Genomic DNA, 17,924 nt, shown 5'->3' with positions numbered 1-17,924 from the left:
GTTTTGTTTTATTTCCCTGTCATTTAGATAAGAATTGCAATTTAAATACAAGACTGCAGTCATGTGTCCTGTCATCTGACAGGATTTTGGGAAATGGGCAAGTTGGAGGTAAAGGTTATGACTAATGTAATGATATTCTGTTCTTTTCCAGCTTGCGGTACAACTGCCTGGATAAGAAAGCAGCTGTTTTAGAATCTGCAGTGCTCAAGTCGAATGATTGCCAAGTCAAAAAGCTGTTGTAAGTCAGGAAATACATGTACAGTATACGTATACACTATATTATGTACTGGATTGTCTTTCACTACAATGCTTCTGCTCAGTATGTGTGGCAACAACCTGGGTCCAGGAGTTCTGGAGCTCTGGAACGCTCTGGAGCACAACACCACAGTAGAGGAGCTCTATCTAGACATCACCGGCATCACAGAGCGAGGAACTGAAAACATCGTCAACTGCCTCAGCAAGAACACCACGCTGAAGACGCTGACGTAAGTTTAGAACGAACAAAAAAACGGATTCTTTGTCACTGTGATAATGGCTTCTATTCGGTTCTCCCTTGTCAGCATTGTTGGGAATGACATCGGAGAGGTGGGGAAGAGGAGGCTGAAGGAGCTGCAGAAGAGTCGACAGGGACTGCGGATTATAGCAAACTTTGCGGATGACCTTGGATTGCTCCAGGCCTACCTGGACTGGGTGGAGGAGATCCAGGTGGACAAAGACCAAATGGATTCGGTAAAAAATGTGGATGCCCTGCAATCTGTGCTGAAGGGGCTGGAGGTGGCAGGAGAGCAGGCGGAGATGGGAGAGAACGCAGAAAAAGCCAAGGAGCTCCATACAAAGATAGTTAAATTGCTGAGGTCCACAGACCCAACAGGAAGAAGATAACTGCAAGTTGTGAACAACTAACGTGGTTCATGTGAAGTGGTAGAAGCTTAAAAACCATGAGTTAACCATCATTCTGACATTCCCAAATCAAGAGGCCTCTTTATCATCGCAGGAAACATGCCCAATATTGTTTCGTTAACTTTGTTATTCATGGTGAGAAATGCAGCTGCTTATCGACATGATTTTGGCATCTCCTTCTAATCTGCAGTTTTGAAGGACAGAAAATTATGCATTTATTTTGTGTGTTATCTCAGATACCTGTAATCTGGTTTTAATGGGGGAAACTCCGGAACGCTTACCTTAATGATGCCCAAAGTGTTGAAAGTAATACGTCGCTTCTGCACCTCAGCTGGAAAAGATGAATAAATATCATAAATTTTCATGTTACAATATCGTTCTCTGGACAATTCACAAAAGACAACATGGATTCAAGGCGATTTGTGTTGCTCACACACTAATACACAAATGAGCACAACCAAATTTGGGCTGAAAGCAAGAAACCAGTAAATCATTTAAGGATAAAATGGTAAGAATGAATAACGTTTCTTTTTCAAATTTATAATTTCATGTTTGTGTGTTATTCCTTTGTCATTTTTAAAATAATATAAAATATATTATTACTATGTATTACTATATTTTGGTTTTATTGTGCTTTATTGTGTTCAAATATTCAGTGTTTCGTTATAGTGACTGTCACAGTATCAGCTTTGCAAGTTTTAACAAGTTTTAGCAGAATAGCAGTATTTGACAATACTATTCATTGTTTATAAAGGATTTTGGATTATTGTAAAAAGAATCTATTGATCTTGGGTTTTTTTTGTGACATTACTTCAAAACTTGTTCAACAAATCACTGTCAATCTTCACACTTATAAATGACACATTTAAACTTTGCTCTACACAGACAGTCAGGATCAGATGTATTCATCACCAGGTCGTCTATCTGAGCTCTGCTGAAGGCAGGTGGTCTGGATTTCTTTCATGGGCTGCCTGCTGCAATGAGAGCAGCCTCTTGAGTTTTACTATCATTACCTTGACAGCTCGTCTGTTACTTCTGTCTGTTAGCAGAATTTTTCAAAAGCTGTTGTGTAGATTTTCTTTTATTTTTTTGGAGATGTGGGCGAGGGCAAAGCACATGCACGAGGTGTTCATCAGGGAGAGGAGTGAAGAAGAGCTGCATCTGTAGCTCTCTCACCAGGGGGCTTCTCACCTCCGTCACAGATAGAATATTTCATGCACTGCTGTATACTTATAAATCACTCTGCAATATATATTTAAATGCATCATAAACTAAACATAGAAATATATGGAGTAACTTCTTATAAATGTTGTTCTTTTAAATGCTTCAAAATTGAGAGAGTACAACAAATAAAATATTATAGGATACTAGCAGGTTGAAAAGAGAAGCAGTGATGTGATTTATTCCAGCGTGATTCAGGGTAGTGAGAGGCAGAAGAACAAGGGACAATAATCAGTAGACATGAATCCAGTGAGGTAGAAATTGGATGAGAAACGCTCTGGTGATGAGTCCATTTGATAACTATCGAGTAGAGAAGGGAGCACCGAGGTCAAAGTCAAGACGACATTTTTAACCCTCCCTCTCACTTCTTTTTAAAATCTTTGTTTAATAGCGTCATGGATCATTTTGTGGGACAGCAGTGGCGTTTTAATTCATGATAATACTTTAGATTACATTCAATTTGTCATACATACAGTATATTGAAAGGCACTCATGACGTTACAATGTAAAAATAATTAGCAACACTCCACCTCACAAAAATGACAATTTTTCAGCTCCACAAATCAAACCAAATTATGCAAATGAATAATCTTATTATGTTTTTCCTCCTCAGGGAGAGATTTGAAACGAATGACCCTGAAATGTCTCCTATTAGATCAACCATCATCACAGCGTCTCACCATACCTGAATATGAAATGTCTGGGCAATCTAATAAATGTGCTGCAGCTGCCAATAATTTATTCAGGAGAAGTCGAATGTGAATTAAAATTATGTTCTTCTTAATGCAGACATTAGGTTAAAATACCGACTATTTAGATAATGAACTGGTGAGATTTAAGATTATATTGCACTTCTCTTAAGTGTATAAATCATAGAGCGAATACAGGCTTACTGTGATTCAAGGTGTGGAGATGCAAGCATAAATTCCATGTTCATCCGATTCAGACACATAAACCATAAAACATTTTTCTTGTGGTTATACTTTTGGGGATTAATGATCAGTCTTCAGGTCTATTAATGTTTCTGTGACACATCCTGAGTGTTTTGACTGATAAATATTAACTCATAGTGAGAATTTCATGCGAGGAATTTAATTTTTGTATTAAGACCCGTGAACTGCTCAACCCACCTGCTGTTCGTCTGAAGGCTTCCTGTAACAGAGATCATCAACACTCTCCTGACAGCTGGGAATGAAAATAGCACCTGCTGCTAAAGTCTGCAGCACATGCACATACTGCCCTCTAGTGTAATCCAATAGTGTTATTTTAATATATGCTCTGATTAAAAGTAGTGGAAATTTTTCAGATTTTATTCCGATGCATAAAAAAAACAAAAGAAATTAATCATCCAACTGTGATATAATATTCTCAAGACTCACTCTTCCGAAAAATAAGGATTTATTTTTTATTTCATTCATTTCTCATTGCCTAAGCACCTGAAATGATATATTTGAGATATAATGACCATGAAGAACTGAAGTAGTTTAATCACATGCTTCACTCATTTATCACACAATAAAATAAGTTAAATGCGTGTTGTCAAACATTAAGGAAACAAACGTATAACATAGCATAGAATACATACTCAGGATTCCCCACAAAAGTTTATTGGAGAAAGTTGTTCCTGTTATTTGTCGTTGTTTGTGTTCTCTTTGATTAGAGGTACTTCTAACAGGAAACATTCATGTTAATGGCTGCATGTCAACGGGGGCAGATGTCGCCCAGCCTGAAGGTGTCTCTGAGCCGAGCGGCACCAGATTGCTGAGCCTCGGGTTAAACAAACAGGGCAATAAAAGCTGAGGGTTAATCTAAATACAAGATGAAATGAGGCGCAGATGTGGATCAGTCTCTAGTGGAGATGAGCAGGTCAGATGGATGCATAGAATAAAACCAGGATGAAAATCTATCATCATAATGTAACTGGAATAACATTCTTACACCTGTTTTGGGATTCTAGTAGTAAATCCTGTCCCTGAGCGGTGACGCCTCATCTTCTTGTTTAGGGGTAGTAATATGGATGATGTGTTTTCAGCTCTGGTTCTGTTATTGAGTTTCAATTTAAACAAAACAATAACATTTCAAGCATTTGTTCCATGTATATTTTGCAGATTTATTGACTTTGCTATGCATGTTTTTATGACTCACTATTACTAATGTTCTCTAATGTACCTGCATTTTCATACATGTATGGTTCTTATATGTGGTCACAAATTTGAGATTTTTTTTCCTGTAATATTCACCTCCATTCACGAGCAAAGGGTTAAGTGATCGCTCAAAGGCATCATTGCACCAAAAACTCTTGTTGCAGGTGGATTTGTGTTGTCAGTGAAATCGCGGACGCATTGTCATTCGTGTGTCTCTGCCACCACCTGGTCGTCATTACTGGGTGACACTGCAGGGGCTGATGATGAAAGCTATAGCTTCAAGTTTATGCCCACAGTAAACACCTCCAGTTTTCAGACTGCAGTAGTCCATGTTGGTAACGTGCATTTAATGCTGTGAAATCTATGCACCATTTACAACAAAAATGTAGATTTGCAGGTTACAGTACTTTCATTCTGCAAGAAAGGAAAATATTAGGCCAATCATTTCCCAAAACTTTAAATAATATATCACAGCAGTAAACATGACTTCAACAATGTGGACTTTTGTAAAAGAACAAGTCAAGACCCCAAAGACTTGCAAATATGGAAGAGAAAGTGGAGTTGGATCGGCCCCACCCTCAGAAAACCTGCCACAAACATCACCCGAGAAGTCTGTTAGAATGTTGTTTGAACCTGACAAAGTCCTGAAATGGAACCCTCCAGGGAGAAGAGGTTGCCCCACAAACAGCTGGAGAAGAACAGATTCACTTGAGGATGCGTAAGGATAAAAATTCTTTGTATGACATTCAAAAACTGACTGTACTTCTTATGTTATTGTATTTTTATTCTGTTTTCTTTTCCTTTTTCTGCTACTACAACATAGGTTCCTGATCATGAACCATAATTCATCCGGGTTAAGCATTCACACGCCGAAGAGATGCTGCACTGGCTACTGGGAGAAATTTAAAGCAGCAGCTTGTTTATGGATTAATCATTAAACTAAACATTATTCAGACTAGCAGAACTCTTCATCAGAATTCCGGCGGATATCTCAACATTTCCGAAGATACAAGGTATGTCCGGCTAAAATTCAGGGACATGTGTGTTAAATGATGCATTTATATTTTTCATGATTGTTAAGATACATTAGTTAGGTTTTTAACCATATCATCAATATTGCCAAAACAATAACCTCATTGATTAGATCAATGCTGTTCCATCAATCTGAAGCCACATAGTCAAGATGCATAGAAACTTCCTCCACTATTGTTACTACAATCTGAATAATTACAGAGTAAAGAAAGTGAATTCATGGTAAAGCAGGAAGGTGAAAGTTCGCGTCTCTGGAGGCAACTGTTCCAATGGTATTCCGATAAATTATGTCAGAAATAAAACAGAGGCTTCCAGGAAGGAAATTCCTCAGAGATAATTCATTAGAATCATTCTGAAGCGACGTCTTCATCTGTGGAGATAATAGCAAGAAGATGAAAAGCAGAGATGATGGAGAAAAGAATCATTTTGGATACATGATTATCTGTATTAGCCTTGAGTAAGACAGCATTTAAATGTACATTAGGGATATATTGTATGGTTTGTTATATACTGTACATATGTATACAGAATATTCACAAATTTTAACCGTCTAATAGTTGTTGCTCAGTGGCCGTCTCCCTCAGGCAAAGCCACACAGCTGTAGACGCCCCTGTGCACACTGGGTAATGATTTGGTCCTATACCTAAAAAATCTGCAGTTAATTTGTGCATCATATTTACGAATGGAGCTTTTTTTCATTCTCGGCTTCTTTGTCCACGTTTTTAATGCTTCATGTTTGACTGTGTGACAAAAAAAGATTCTAGAAACACATTTGGTTAAGTTTCATTTAAATTTATATTTGGGAAACTCGAAACACGTTTTTGGACACAAACTTTATTAGACATTATTAGAGCCTATCACAGCCAACATTGGATGAGAGGCAAGGTCAGTTTTACCCCTAAACCACTTAGAGAAGGCAAGGGATGGGAGCACAGGGAGGGGGAGCCTAGGGAGCCTTGCAAACTGCACACAGGAGCTGAACCAACAACCCCCTTCTTGTGGTGACGCCTCAGTGCCAACCGGAGCACCACGGATCTACTCCTCAAAAGTAAGAGAATGTTTTTAATCTCTTCAGTTTGACTTTTTCATACACTGACTTGCTGTTGAGTGTGAATCAGGGAAAAGCAGATTTTTCTATTCTGGTGCTTATAGAAACATCAGAAGTACACGATCGGCTGAAGCCTTTGATTCATCGTCGCGCTCCCACAGGAAGGGCCCTTTTGTTCCCACTAAGACTTGGAACTTAAGCTAAAAATATTGCTGCAATATTTGCGCAGCTTTCTTTCACACAGTTTGTCAGACTTGGAAATGGCTGTTGGTGTAAATGTTTAATCTGCAGCATCATTCCTATTGGCTTGAGTTTTGCAAAATAACAATAAATAAATGAACAATAAATTAACAGAGAGGCCTGTGACCCATCTAAAGACAACAAGAAAGCGTCCGTGTTCATTTCCTGTCGCCATGTGAACTGATCGGAATGTAAATAGGGATGACAGGAAGGAAAGCGGTATTAAAGCTGTTCACGGGCAGCAGAAAAATAGACAGGCTAAATACATGCAGCTATTTTCTGAAGCCATCTCAATCGGCTTCCTGGTCATGATGCTAACACTGGAAAAGGAAATCCCATGATGACAAATTTTCCGAGTCTGTGTCGTAGGCGTGGATTTGAATGAACACTGGCTCACAGCCTGATGGAATCCAAACTTAATTATCATACTCAGAGTTTATTCCAGGGAAATCCAGTGGGAAGAGGTCGTTTATCAATTTACTGGATATGAATGCCAAAAGTTATAGTTAATATTAGCCAACTGATGCATGCTGGTGGCTCAGTGTGGAATGGATGGAGGAGTCTGTCACACAGAGCCCAAAGATATTATGACCTGCTTTTATCGGTTTATTACATCACGTGTCAGCTCATCTGTGAACTCCAGTGATAAAGTGCATGTCTTTGATAAAAGGCACAGTGAGGCCAACAACACGGAGCGCCAGCGTCTTCTTCAGAAAGTCAAACTCTTTTGAAAACTTTTGACTTCTTGGTAAGTAAATATGTTTACTTATCAAATGTATTGCTATTATGTCAAACAGAATCAAAATCTATCAGAACTTTTTTTTTTGCTTTTGAAATTCCACAGCTGTTGTTTTGAATGTGATGATGGGACCTGACTAATAACTGGTCTGGAGACTCTCTTTAAGACTCATGAGGAAGAACGATCAAACAAACTGGAGCTCAAAATTGAATGTTGTTTTTCTTTTGCGTTTCAGAAAAACATTATTTATGGCACCATAATTTTATAGAAGGGGCCTCTTGTATCACAAGGTTCTGTGCTTCATCAAAGGTGATGCATTCATGCACAAGTTTATTTATAAGGCCCTAAACAAAAAACTACAGCTCAAGTCTAGCTAGATTTAGTTATTACTGTCAGGATTGCGTTAATTTCATTTGAACTCATATCAAGTTTGTTTTTGCATACATTTGCCATCAATATAAGTTGCGATCATTTATGAGTGTGTGTGTGTATTATCCTTAGTCTGTCCATGTCTAATATCTGTCTCTTGGACATCAGATCTTAATGAGAAAACCTGTTTCAATGGAGTATTAATTAGTTTTAAGCTGACGGTTGTGTTTTTGTTGTTGGGGTTACCATGGCGATCATGTTTATACAACTGAAGTTCACACATTTTTTTGAAATTTATGATTAGGTATCAGAATAAAGCCGACTGTTTCACACATGTCACTTCTGCCTTGATATGAAAATAGCCTTTAATTTTTAACCAATGGTATCTGTCAATTGAGAAACGTTGATGTTGTTGTTTACTTCCTTCTGTTAACGGTCATAGTGGAAGCGATGGTAGGGAGTGAGGTCATCCTATCGGTCTACATCATCTCATTCCTGATTGGCCTGCCGGCCAACCTCCTGGCTCTCTATGCCTTCAGCATCAGGATCTACAGCAAACCTCTGCCGACGGACATCCTGCTGCTCAACCTAACTGTATCCGACCTGCTTTTCCTGATCATCCTCCCCCTCAAGATGCACGAGGCGGCGTCAGGCATGAAATGGAATTTGCCCGACTTTCTCTGCTCCATCACTGCCTTCATCTTCTTCTCCACTATCTACACCAGCTCCTTGCTGCTGATGGCGGTCAGCGTGGTGCGCTACATCGGGATCGCGTTCCCCATCACCTACCATCAGCTGCAGAAGCCTGTGTACGCCATCGTGATTAGTGTTGCTATTTGGCTCTTCTCCTCGGCGCACTGCTCCATCACTTTCATTACCCTGCACCACCCGTCCCTATCGAGTAAAAACCGGACTGTGTGCTATGAAAATTTCACCAAAAAGCAGTTGGAGGTCCTCCTCCCGGTACGGATGGAGTTCTTCATCGTGCTCTGCCTCATCCCTCTTCTGATTTGTGTTTACTGCTACTTGCGCTGCATCGTGATCCTCTACAGCCGCCCCAGGATATCCCGCATTCAGAAGCAGAAAGCCATCGGCATGGCCTTGGGGACTCTGGCTGTGTTCCTTATTTGCGTTCTGCCCTACAACATCTCCCATGTGGTGGGTTACATCTACGGCGAGAGCCCGAAGTGGAGATACTACTGCTTACTGCTCAGCACCTTCAACACCTGCATCGACCCCATCATCTTCTACTTCTCCTCCTCCACTTTCCGCTGCAACAGCAAAAATTCAATTTTCAGGAAGTGTGGATTCCCGGGTTTAGAGATGCAAAGGCAGGCCACTAACTCCAGCGGATAGGAAAATGGCGAAAAAGCCCATGTCTGACTTCAATGATGTTATTTATTTTGTTGTGTAAATAATTTATATTAGAATATAATGCTGCACATTAGCTCATTTGTAAAACAAAGTCTCCTGTGTATGTCTCCTGGCCACTGAGTATTTATTACGTCATTACTAACAACTTTATAAAACCACAATATATATTTGTGATGTGATGCGGACTTTATTATTTTACAGCCAATATTCTTTTTTGCATGGGATTTAAAATCCTCACACCCACAGCGCATAATTTCCAGTTTTCAACGTGGCCAGCCACTCTTCTGCACTCATTCTGTAGGAACACATGTAGAAGGCAAAACATCAGTCAACTGTTAGTCCATACTCAGACACTTCTAGTGCAAAATAAAAGCACAATAATATTGTCCAGAAATTATTTCATGAAAACACATATTGAATCCTTAGAAATAAAAGTATAAAAAGTCCAGGAACATGTTGCAGGTTTGTGTCTTGAACAAACCTGCAAAGAAGGTCATGGGCAGTGCCACCCAGTTCAGGATGTAGGACCAGAAGCACCAGTCACCAAAGCGCTTGCCCAGGAAGTTCACCGTCACCCCAGTGTTAATGGCCATTGCAAGCAGGACAAAGAGAGGTGGCATGGATGGACAGAGAGTGAGTCATACTAAAGTCTGATGATACAAGTTATTTATGGTTTCTATGGCGTGCCTTTTGGACTTGAGGATTATACAATGTGCAAACAGACTGAATATGACCTGCACGCAGGGTTAATGTGTCACTATTTTCTGAAGCCATCTCAAACGGCTTCCTCGTCATGATGCTAACACTGGAAAAGGAAATCCCATGATTACAAATTTCCAGAGTCTGTGTCGTACGCGTGGATTTGAATGAACACAGGCTTACAGCCTGATGAAAACCAAACTAAATTATCATACTCACAGTTTATTCCAGGGAAATCCAGTGGGAAGAGGTTTTTTATCAACTTATTGGATATGAATGCCAAAAATTATAGTTAATATTAGCCAACTGATGCATGTGTTACGGGTCCCAGAGTATGGTACCACATTAACAAAGTACAGTGGTACCTCTACTTACGAAATTAATTGGTTCCGGAAGAAATTATGTAAGTAGAAAATTACGTAAGTAGAGACGCGTTTTCCATGCAAATGCCCTAATCCATTCCAAGCCCACAAAAATTCCGACATAAATGTTTTATAAAGCATAAAAATGCATCAGAACATGTAACAAAATCCATGTTACAATTAGATTATTACACAATAAATGAGAGTTGTGCATAATGTAAAAAACAAAGAATAGAGTAAAGAATAATGTCGGTCATTTACCTTTAAACTGCTGTCCTCATTGTTTTTTTGCCCTAGTTTCATGCGCTCCTGCATCACGATGCCGAACAACAGAGTGAATTCCAGTCCTCCTTTTGAACTTCTCCAACCACCCACGCTATGCCTTAAACTCCTTAATTAAACTTCCTTTTGTTTTAATAACTTGTCGATTGTAGATGCATTACGGCCATATTCTTTGGCGAGATCAACCAAATGCATCCCTTTCTCATGCTTTCTATGATCTCTTGCTTTGTTTGTATGGACAAGTAAACTCTTTTCTTCGTCTTTTCTTTTCCTCTTTTCTCCGTCACTTTCTTAGGGTCCATAGTGAATACGTACTAAAAAAGTTATTATATTTGCGCAAAACTATCAGACTACCTCACGGGTCAAGTGCCGAATGCCGAAGACACTCCATAAACACCTCTAGCTCCACAGAGGTGGAGTGGAATCCCTCTTAGCAAATGGGACGCCAGGAAGATACGTAATAAGTAATAGCCAATGGGAGAGCAGCTATCAGAATGTTGCGTTCAGAACCTGTGGGAGATTCGACTATCAGCCGATACTGTGTTTTTACATTACGTAAGTCGAAATTTCTTTTGTAAGTAGAGGTAATATTTTCCTGCTGAGATATTTCGGAAGTAGAAAATTTCATAAGTAGAGACATTCGTAAGAAGAGGTATCACTGTAAAAATCTGTGAAACACAGATGAAATGCAGCAGCATGTCATCTGTGAAATGCTGCTGCATTTCACAGATGGGCCGTCGGACCACTCACTTTGTCGTTCAGGTTATGTCCCTTATTCAAAGAAGTCACAATAAAACAATACATAACATTTTGCCTTTCAACTTCAACTTCTAAATTACAAACACTTTGGCAACATATTTTGCAATATATATACAAAACAAATGCATCAATAGTAACTTTCATTTTATGTAAAACATCCAACAAAGAAATCGTTTCCTGTAGTATTAATCATGTGGGAGCCCAAATCTGGGCTTGCACTAGGGAGGTAGTATGACTAAGCCACTGTGGCTCAGTGTAAAAGAATTGAGTCAGCCACAAAAAGCCGCATTCTCTGTCCAAGACAGAGGCGCAACATGCAGCGCTGACAAGCGTTGGAAAGTGCAAGAGGAAAAAGAGCGAGAACGAGAGAAAAAGTTTGTTTTCTTATGTTATCTTTCGGGGATTTTCGCGAGTCCAAAAAAATTGTAAGTTTTAGCCTTTTTTTCCTACTGTGGCTACACAGGCTAAAAACCTTGTAGCCACTGTGCAATTTACTTCACCTATGGCGGAGTGACGACCGGCTAGCGCAAGCCCAGCAAATCTCACTCTGTAGCAACACTAGCAGTCTGTTTGCAAGACCAAACTGAGGGTAAAGCAACCCCAAAACACCCGTGACGCAGCGTGCGCACCTGCCGACTTGCGCGGCATTTCCACGATTCTCAAAGTGAAAAGAAACACTCAACACTCTGTCACGCATTCTGTCTGACACTTTTCCGTGCGACATTAACTCTTAATGAGTTGAAATTGGTAACTGTTACCAACTACTGACCTGTGAAACACAGATGAAATGCAGCAGCAATGAAGACACGGACCGCTCACTCTACCTTTCAGGTTAGGTCTGAGGTGTAGGAGGAGGGTCCCACCTTAGACAACCCGGGGTACTACTGCTCCCGTGACAAAGGTTCCACATTCCGCTGCCTACATATACTACCTTTCTTTTAATATGAACGATAAATAGATGAAGATAAATCAGTTCAAAATAAATCGACACAACTGTGGTCGCACAATTTAGGGTGTACCACACATGCTGGTGGCTCAGTGTGGAATGGATGGGGGAGTCTGTCACACAGAACCTGAGATATTATGACCTGCTTTTATCGATTTATTACATCACGTATCAGCTCATCTGTGAACTCCAGTGATAAAGTGCATGTCATTGATGAAAGGCACAGTGAGGCCAACAACACGGAGCGTCAGCATCTTCTTCAGAAAGTTAAACTCTTTTGAAAACTTTGACTTCTTGGTAAGTGAATATGTTTACTGATCAAATGTATTGTTATTGTGTCAAACAGAATCAGAATCTATCAGAACATTTTTTTTTTTGCTTTTGAAATTCCACAGCTGTTGTTTTGAATGTGATGTTGGGAGCTGACTAATAACGGGTATGGAGACTCTAAGTTCCATAAGGAAGAACGTTCAAACTAACTGAAGCCCAAAATTGAATTTTGTGCAGATTATTGTGTTTTTCTTCTGCTCGTCAAAATAAAACATCATTTACTGCACCATAATTTTATTGAAGCTTCCTCTTGTATTACGGGGTTCTGTGCTTCGTCAAAGGTAATGCATTTATGCACATGTTTCTTTAAAAAAGCGCTAAAACACACACACACACACACACACACACACACACACACACACACACACACACACACACACTTAAATGAATGGCAAATGTATGTAAAAACAAACTTGACAGAAGTTCAAATGAAATTAATGCGTGTGTGTGTGAATTATCTTTTGTCTGTCCATTTCTAATATCTGCCTTTCAGACATCAGATCTTAATGAAAAAACCTGTTTCAATAGAGTATTAATGAGTTTTCCAATGATGGTTGTGTTTTTGTTGTTGGGGTTCCCATAGCGATCATGTTTACACAACTGAGGTTCACACGTATTTAGAATTTTATGATTAGGTATCAGAATGAAGCTGACTGTTTCGCACATGTCATTTCTGCTTTGATATGTAAATAACCTTTAATTTTTAACCAATGGTATCTGTCTATTGAGAAACGTTGATGTTGTTTACTTGCTTTTGTTTAGGGTCATGGTGGAAGCGATGGTAGGGAGTGAGGTCATCCTATCGGTCTACATCATCTCATTCCTGATTGGCCTGCCGGCCAACCTCCTGGCTCTCTATGCCTTCAGCATCAGGATCTACAGCAAACCTCTGCCGACGGACATCCTGCTGCTCAACCTAACCGTCTCCGACCTGCTTTTCCTGATCATCCTCCCCCTCAAGATGCACGAGGCGGCGTCAGGCATGAAATGGAATTTGCCCGACTTTCTCTGCTCCATCACCGCCTTCATCTTCTTCTCCACTATCTACACCAGCTCCTTGCTGCTGATGGCGGTCAGCGTGGTGCGCTACATCGGGATCGCGTTCCCCATCCCCTACCATCAGCTGCAGAAGCCTGTGCACGCCATCGTGATTAGTGTTGCTATTTGGCTCTTCTCCTCGGCGCACTGCTCCATCACTATCATTACCCTGCACCACCCGTCCCTATCGAGTAAAAACCGGACTGTGTGCTATGAAAATTTCACCAAAAAGCAGTTGGAGGTCCTCCTCCCGGTACGGATGGAGGCCTTCATCATACTCTGCCTCATCCCTCTTCTGATTTGTGTTTACTGCTACTTGCGCTGCATCGTGATCCTCTACAGCCGCCCCAGGATATCCCGCATTCAGAAGCAGAAAGCCATCGGCATGGCCTTGGGGACTCTGGCTGTGTTCCTTATTTGCGTTCTGCCCTACAACATCTCCCATGTGGTGGGTTACATCTATGGCGAGAGCCCGAAGTGGAGATACTACTGCTTACTGCTCAGCACCTTCAACACCTGCATCGACCCCATCATCTTCTACTTTTCCTCCTCCACTTTCCGCTGCAACACCAGAAATTCAATTTTCAGGAAGTGTGGATTCCCGTGTTTAGAGATGCAAAGGCAGGCCACTAACTCCAGCGGATAGGAAAATGTTGAATATGCCCATATCTGACTTCAATATTGTTATTTATTTTGTTGTGTAATTAATTTATATTAGAATATAATGCTGCACATTAGCTCATTTGTAAAACAAAGTCTCCTGTGTATGTCTCCTGGCCACTGAGTATTTATGATGTCATTACTCACAACTTTATAAAACCATAACATATATTTGCATGTGATGCAGATTTTATTATTTTACAGCAAATTCTTTGTTTTAATTTTGCATGGGATTTGAAATCCTGACACCCACAGCACATAACTTCCTGTTTTTAACGTGGGCCAGCCACTCTTCTGCACTCATGCATTCTGTAGGCACACATGTAGAATATACCTGCAAGACAAAACATCGGTCAACTGTTAGTACATACTCAGACACTTCTAGTGCGAAATAAAAGCACAATAATATTGTCCACAAATTATTTTATGGGAACACATACTGTATTGAATCCTTAGGAATAAAAGTATAAAAAGTCCAGGAGCATGTCACAGGTTTGTGTCTAATAGTCTGACCTGTCTCAGAATGACGTGCTGAAATGTTGGTCTGTTTTATTCAACAAATTTTATCTACTTCTTTTGAACGAACCTGCAAAGAAGGTCATGAGCAGTGCCACCCAGCCCAGGAAGTAGGACCAGGAGAAGCGCCAGTCACGAAGTGCTTGCCCAGGAAGTTCACCGTCACCCCAGTGTTAATGGCCATGGCCAAGCAGGACAAACCTGGCATGGATGGACAGAGAGTGACACACATTACAGTCTGATGATACAGGTTGTTTATGGTTTCTATGGCATGCCTTTTGGACTTGAGGATTATACAATGTGGAAACAGACTGAATATGACCTCCTGCATGTTAATGTGTCGCTATTTTCTGAAGCCACCTCAAACTGCTTCCTGGTCATGATGCTAACACTGGAAAAGGAAATCCCATGATTACAAATTTCTCGAGTTTGTGTCGTACGGGTGGATTTGAATGAACACAGGCTCACAGCCTGATGAAATCCAAACTTAATTATCATACTCACAGTTTATTTCAGGGAAATCCAGTGGGAAGAGGTTGTTTATCAACTTATTGGATATGAATGCCAAAAATTACAGTTAAATTAACCAACTGATGCCTGTGTTACGGGTCCCAGAGTATGGTACCACATTGACAAAGTACAAATCTGTGGAACACAGATGAAATACAGTAGCAATGAAGACACGGACCGCTCACTTTGTTGTTCAGGTTACGTCTCTTATTCAAACAAAGTCACAATAAAACAATACATAACATTTTGCCGTTCAACTTCAACTTCTACATTACAAACACTTTAGTAAAATATTTCACAATATACAGTGGTAACTCTACTTACTCCATGCAAATGCCCTAATCTGTTCCAAGTCCCCCAAAATTCCGACATGTTTTATAAAGCATAAAAATGGATCAAAACATGTAACAAATACATGTTACAATCAGATTATTACACAATAAATGAGAGTTGTGCGTAACGTAAAAAACAAAGAATAAAGAATAAAAATGATGGTCATTTACCTTTTAACTGCTGTCCGTATTGTTTTTTGCCCTCTTTGGTTCATTCGCTCTTGCCTCACCATGCCGAACAACAGAGTGAATTCCAGTCCTCCTTTTGAACTTCTCCAACCACCCACACAATGCCTTAAACTCCTTAATTTACCTTCCTTTTGTTTTAATAACATGGCAATTGTAGATGCATTACGGCCATATTCTCTGGCGAGATCAACCAAACACATCACTTTTTCATGCTTTTTTTATTATCTCATGTTTTGTTTGTACGGACAAAAAAACTCTTCTTCGTCTTTTCTTTTCCTTTTTTCTCCATCACTTTGGCTAAGAGGAGGTCCCTCTTAGCCAATGGGATGCCAGGATGCTAGGTAATAGCCAATGGCAGAGCAGATATAAGAAGAAGAAGAAGTACACTTTATTAATCCCCGCAGGGAAATTACATAGTCACTCAGGTATATATTTTTACATGTTCTTTGTGTTAGTTTAATGGCAATCAGTGTATATACAGGCCCCGTGAAACACAGCACACAGGGGGGCCTGTAAGCATGCAGTTAGCAATTAGTACACACATCAAACATCACACATAGGGAGGCAGAGTGACGGGCAGCGGCTTCAGGAACGCGCCCCAATTGAGCAGCTTGTAGGGGGGACAGTGCCTTGTTCAGAGCACCTCGGCAGTGGCTGGGAGGTGAGCTGACACCTCCCACCGTCAGCTCACACTCCCTCCGAAGATGTCCTGGCGGGAGCGGGACTCGATCCGCCGATCTGTCTACAGGACATCTGCTCTACCGCTGAGCCACTGCCGCCCCCCATAAGAATGTTGTGTTCAGGAACCTTTGGGAGCAGTGAGTATAGCCCATACTGTATTTTTACCTTTCGTAACTGGAAATTTTCTTTTGTAACTAGAGGCAATATTTTCCTGTTGAGGTGTTTCGCAAGTAGAAAATTTCGTTAGAGAAATTCGTAAGTAGAGGTACCACTGTAGTCTCTTTTGGAACTGTAGCACTGTGTCTGGCAGGTGATGTGTCACTGTTAGTGTGTGGTAATGTAGTCTGCTTCCCTGGCTTGTGTGGTTGCAAGTAGTTTGTAGTCCTCTACTACCCCATTTATGATACCAGCTGAGTCACAATTATCAATGATGTTAGACACCATATCATTCAACATTAGTAACTGGCTTATACCTTCATCCTCAGAACTAAGTAAAGTATCAGACTGCATGTAATTACGGATATAGTCCACACAAGCTACTTCATCCGTAGATTCGAATTCATCACCACCTTGATTGTCAGTTGCGATGTCTCTTGCAAGCTGCTACGCTTCGCTTCCTGATAGCTTGTACAAGTTCTTTATGATGCTCCACACGAGCTGTTTGCCTACTGTGGACATGACGTGAGTTAGTCTGATGAATCAGCAGTGCAGTTCCCTTGGAAGAATGAAGACCCTCTTCTGGTTCCAATCTCCCCTCTTGGACACCCATTGGCTGTCGTCACAGCTGTAGTCACGTCACCTCCCTTAGCCTCGTGGTTCTGATATCACTGGATCTGCTCCCCTCAATGATTATGCTCTGATTCAAACAAGTCACAATAAAACAATACATAATATTTTGCCTTTCAATTTCAATGTCTAAATTCCAAACACTTGAGCAACATATTCTGCAATATATATACAAAACAAATGCATCAATAGTAACTTTCAATATATGTAAAACATCCAACAAAGTAATCGTTTCCTGCAATATTAATCATGTGGGAGCCCAATTCTGGGCTTGCACTAGGACAGTGGTTCTTAACCTTGTTGGAGGTACCGAACCCTGCTGGTTTCATAAGCTCACTCATTGAACCCTTCTCTAGTAAAAAAAATTTTTTCAAATTGAAGACATAAGTGTATGTGTTACTGATGTATTTAATGAATTGTGCATTAATGTCACCTTTTTCAAAATACAAAACCAAGACAGTGCACGAACTCACATGAAATGACCTACCTGCAAATCAGTGTGACTTCTGCTGTTGTTATTGAGAGACCAGTTCAGATATGCGCGGCTTCACCTTGGCAAGTGCTACTCTTATGTCATTTTCACAGCAAAGTCTGTTTCTTTTGTTTTCGATGCAGCTTAAGGAAGTGTTTCTTTATTTTTGCCAGTGCCAGACTAGAGTTTCTGAACTTGACATTGCAAATCATGCAGAACGCTGACTCCCATCATGTTCCGTTATACAGTACATGTAAATTCCTGTTGCACGAATTTGTCCAACCACTTTCTTTTT

At 40.4% G+C, this 17,924-nt stretch overlaps 2 protein-coding genes across 3 annotated transcripts; both read left to right on the top strand.

Moving 5' to 3' along the window:
* The first annotated feature begins 6,275 nt into the window (after window positions 1–6,275).
* LOC137601430 (free fatty acid receptor 3-like) lies at window positions 6,276–10,493 on the top strand. Of its 2 annotated transcripts, none has more exons than XM_068323610.1 (2): window positions 6,276–6,345; window positions 8,136–10,493. In XM_068323610.1, coding segments are annotated over exons 1-2 (915 nt in total). In that variant the 5' UTR covers window positions 6,276–6,344; the 3' UTR covers window positions 9,050–10,493. The 2 variants fall into 2 exon arrangements, with proteins under 2 accessions (XP_068179711.1, XP_068179712.1); XM_068323611.1 differs by lacking the exon at window positions 6,276–6,345 and adding an exon at window positions 7,206–7,333.
* On the top strand, window positions 7,242–14,150 carry LOC137601429 (free fatty acid receptor 3-like). The gene is made up of 2 exons (XM_068323609.1): window positions 7,242–7,333; window positions 13,208–14,150. Exon 2 carries the CDS (start codon window positions 13,212–13,214, stop codon window positions 14,127–14,129), a length of 918 nt encoding a protein of 305 aa, XP_068179710.1. The 5' UTR covers window positions 7,242–7,333; window positions 13,208–13,211; the 3' UTR covers window positions 14,130–14,150.
* The last annotated feature ends 3,774 nt before the right edge of the window (window positions 14,151–17,924 follow it).

This window comes from Antennarius striatus, chromosome 9 (assembly GCF_040054535.1).
Source record: "Antennarius striatus isolate MH-2024 chromosome 9, ASM4005453v1, whole genome shotgun sequence".
In the NCBI taxonomy this organism is placed as follows: Eukaryota; Metazoa; Chordata; class Actinopteri; order Lophiiformes; family Antennariidae; genus Antennarius; species Antennarius striatus.
The sequence above is the reverse complement of the archived record's forward strand: the minus strand, read 5'-3'. Positions and strand labels throughout refer to the sequence as shown.

Excerpts from the sequence above, each read along its gene's own strand:
- LOC137601429 (XM_068323609.1), top strand. The coding sequence starts at position 13,212 with ATGGTGGAAGCGATGGTAGGGAGTGAGGTCATCCTATCGGTCTACATC.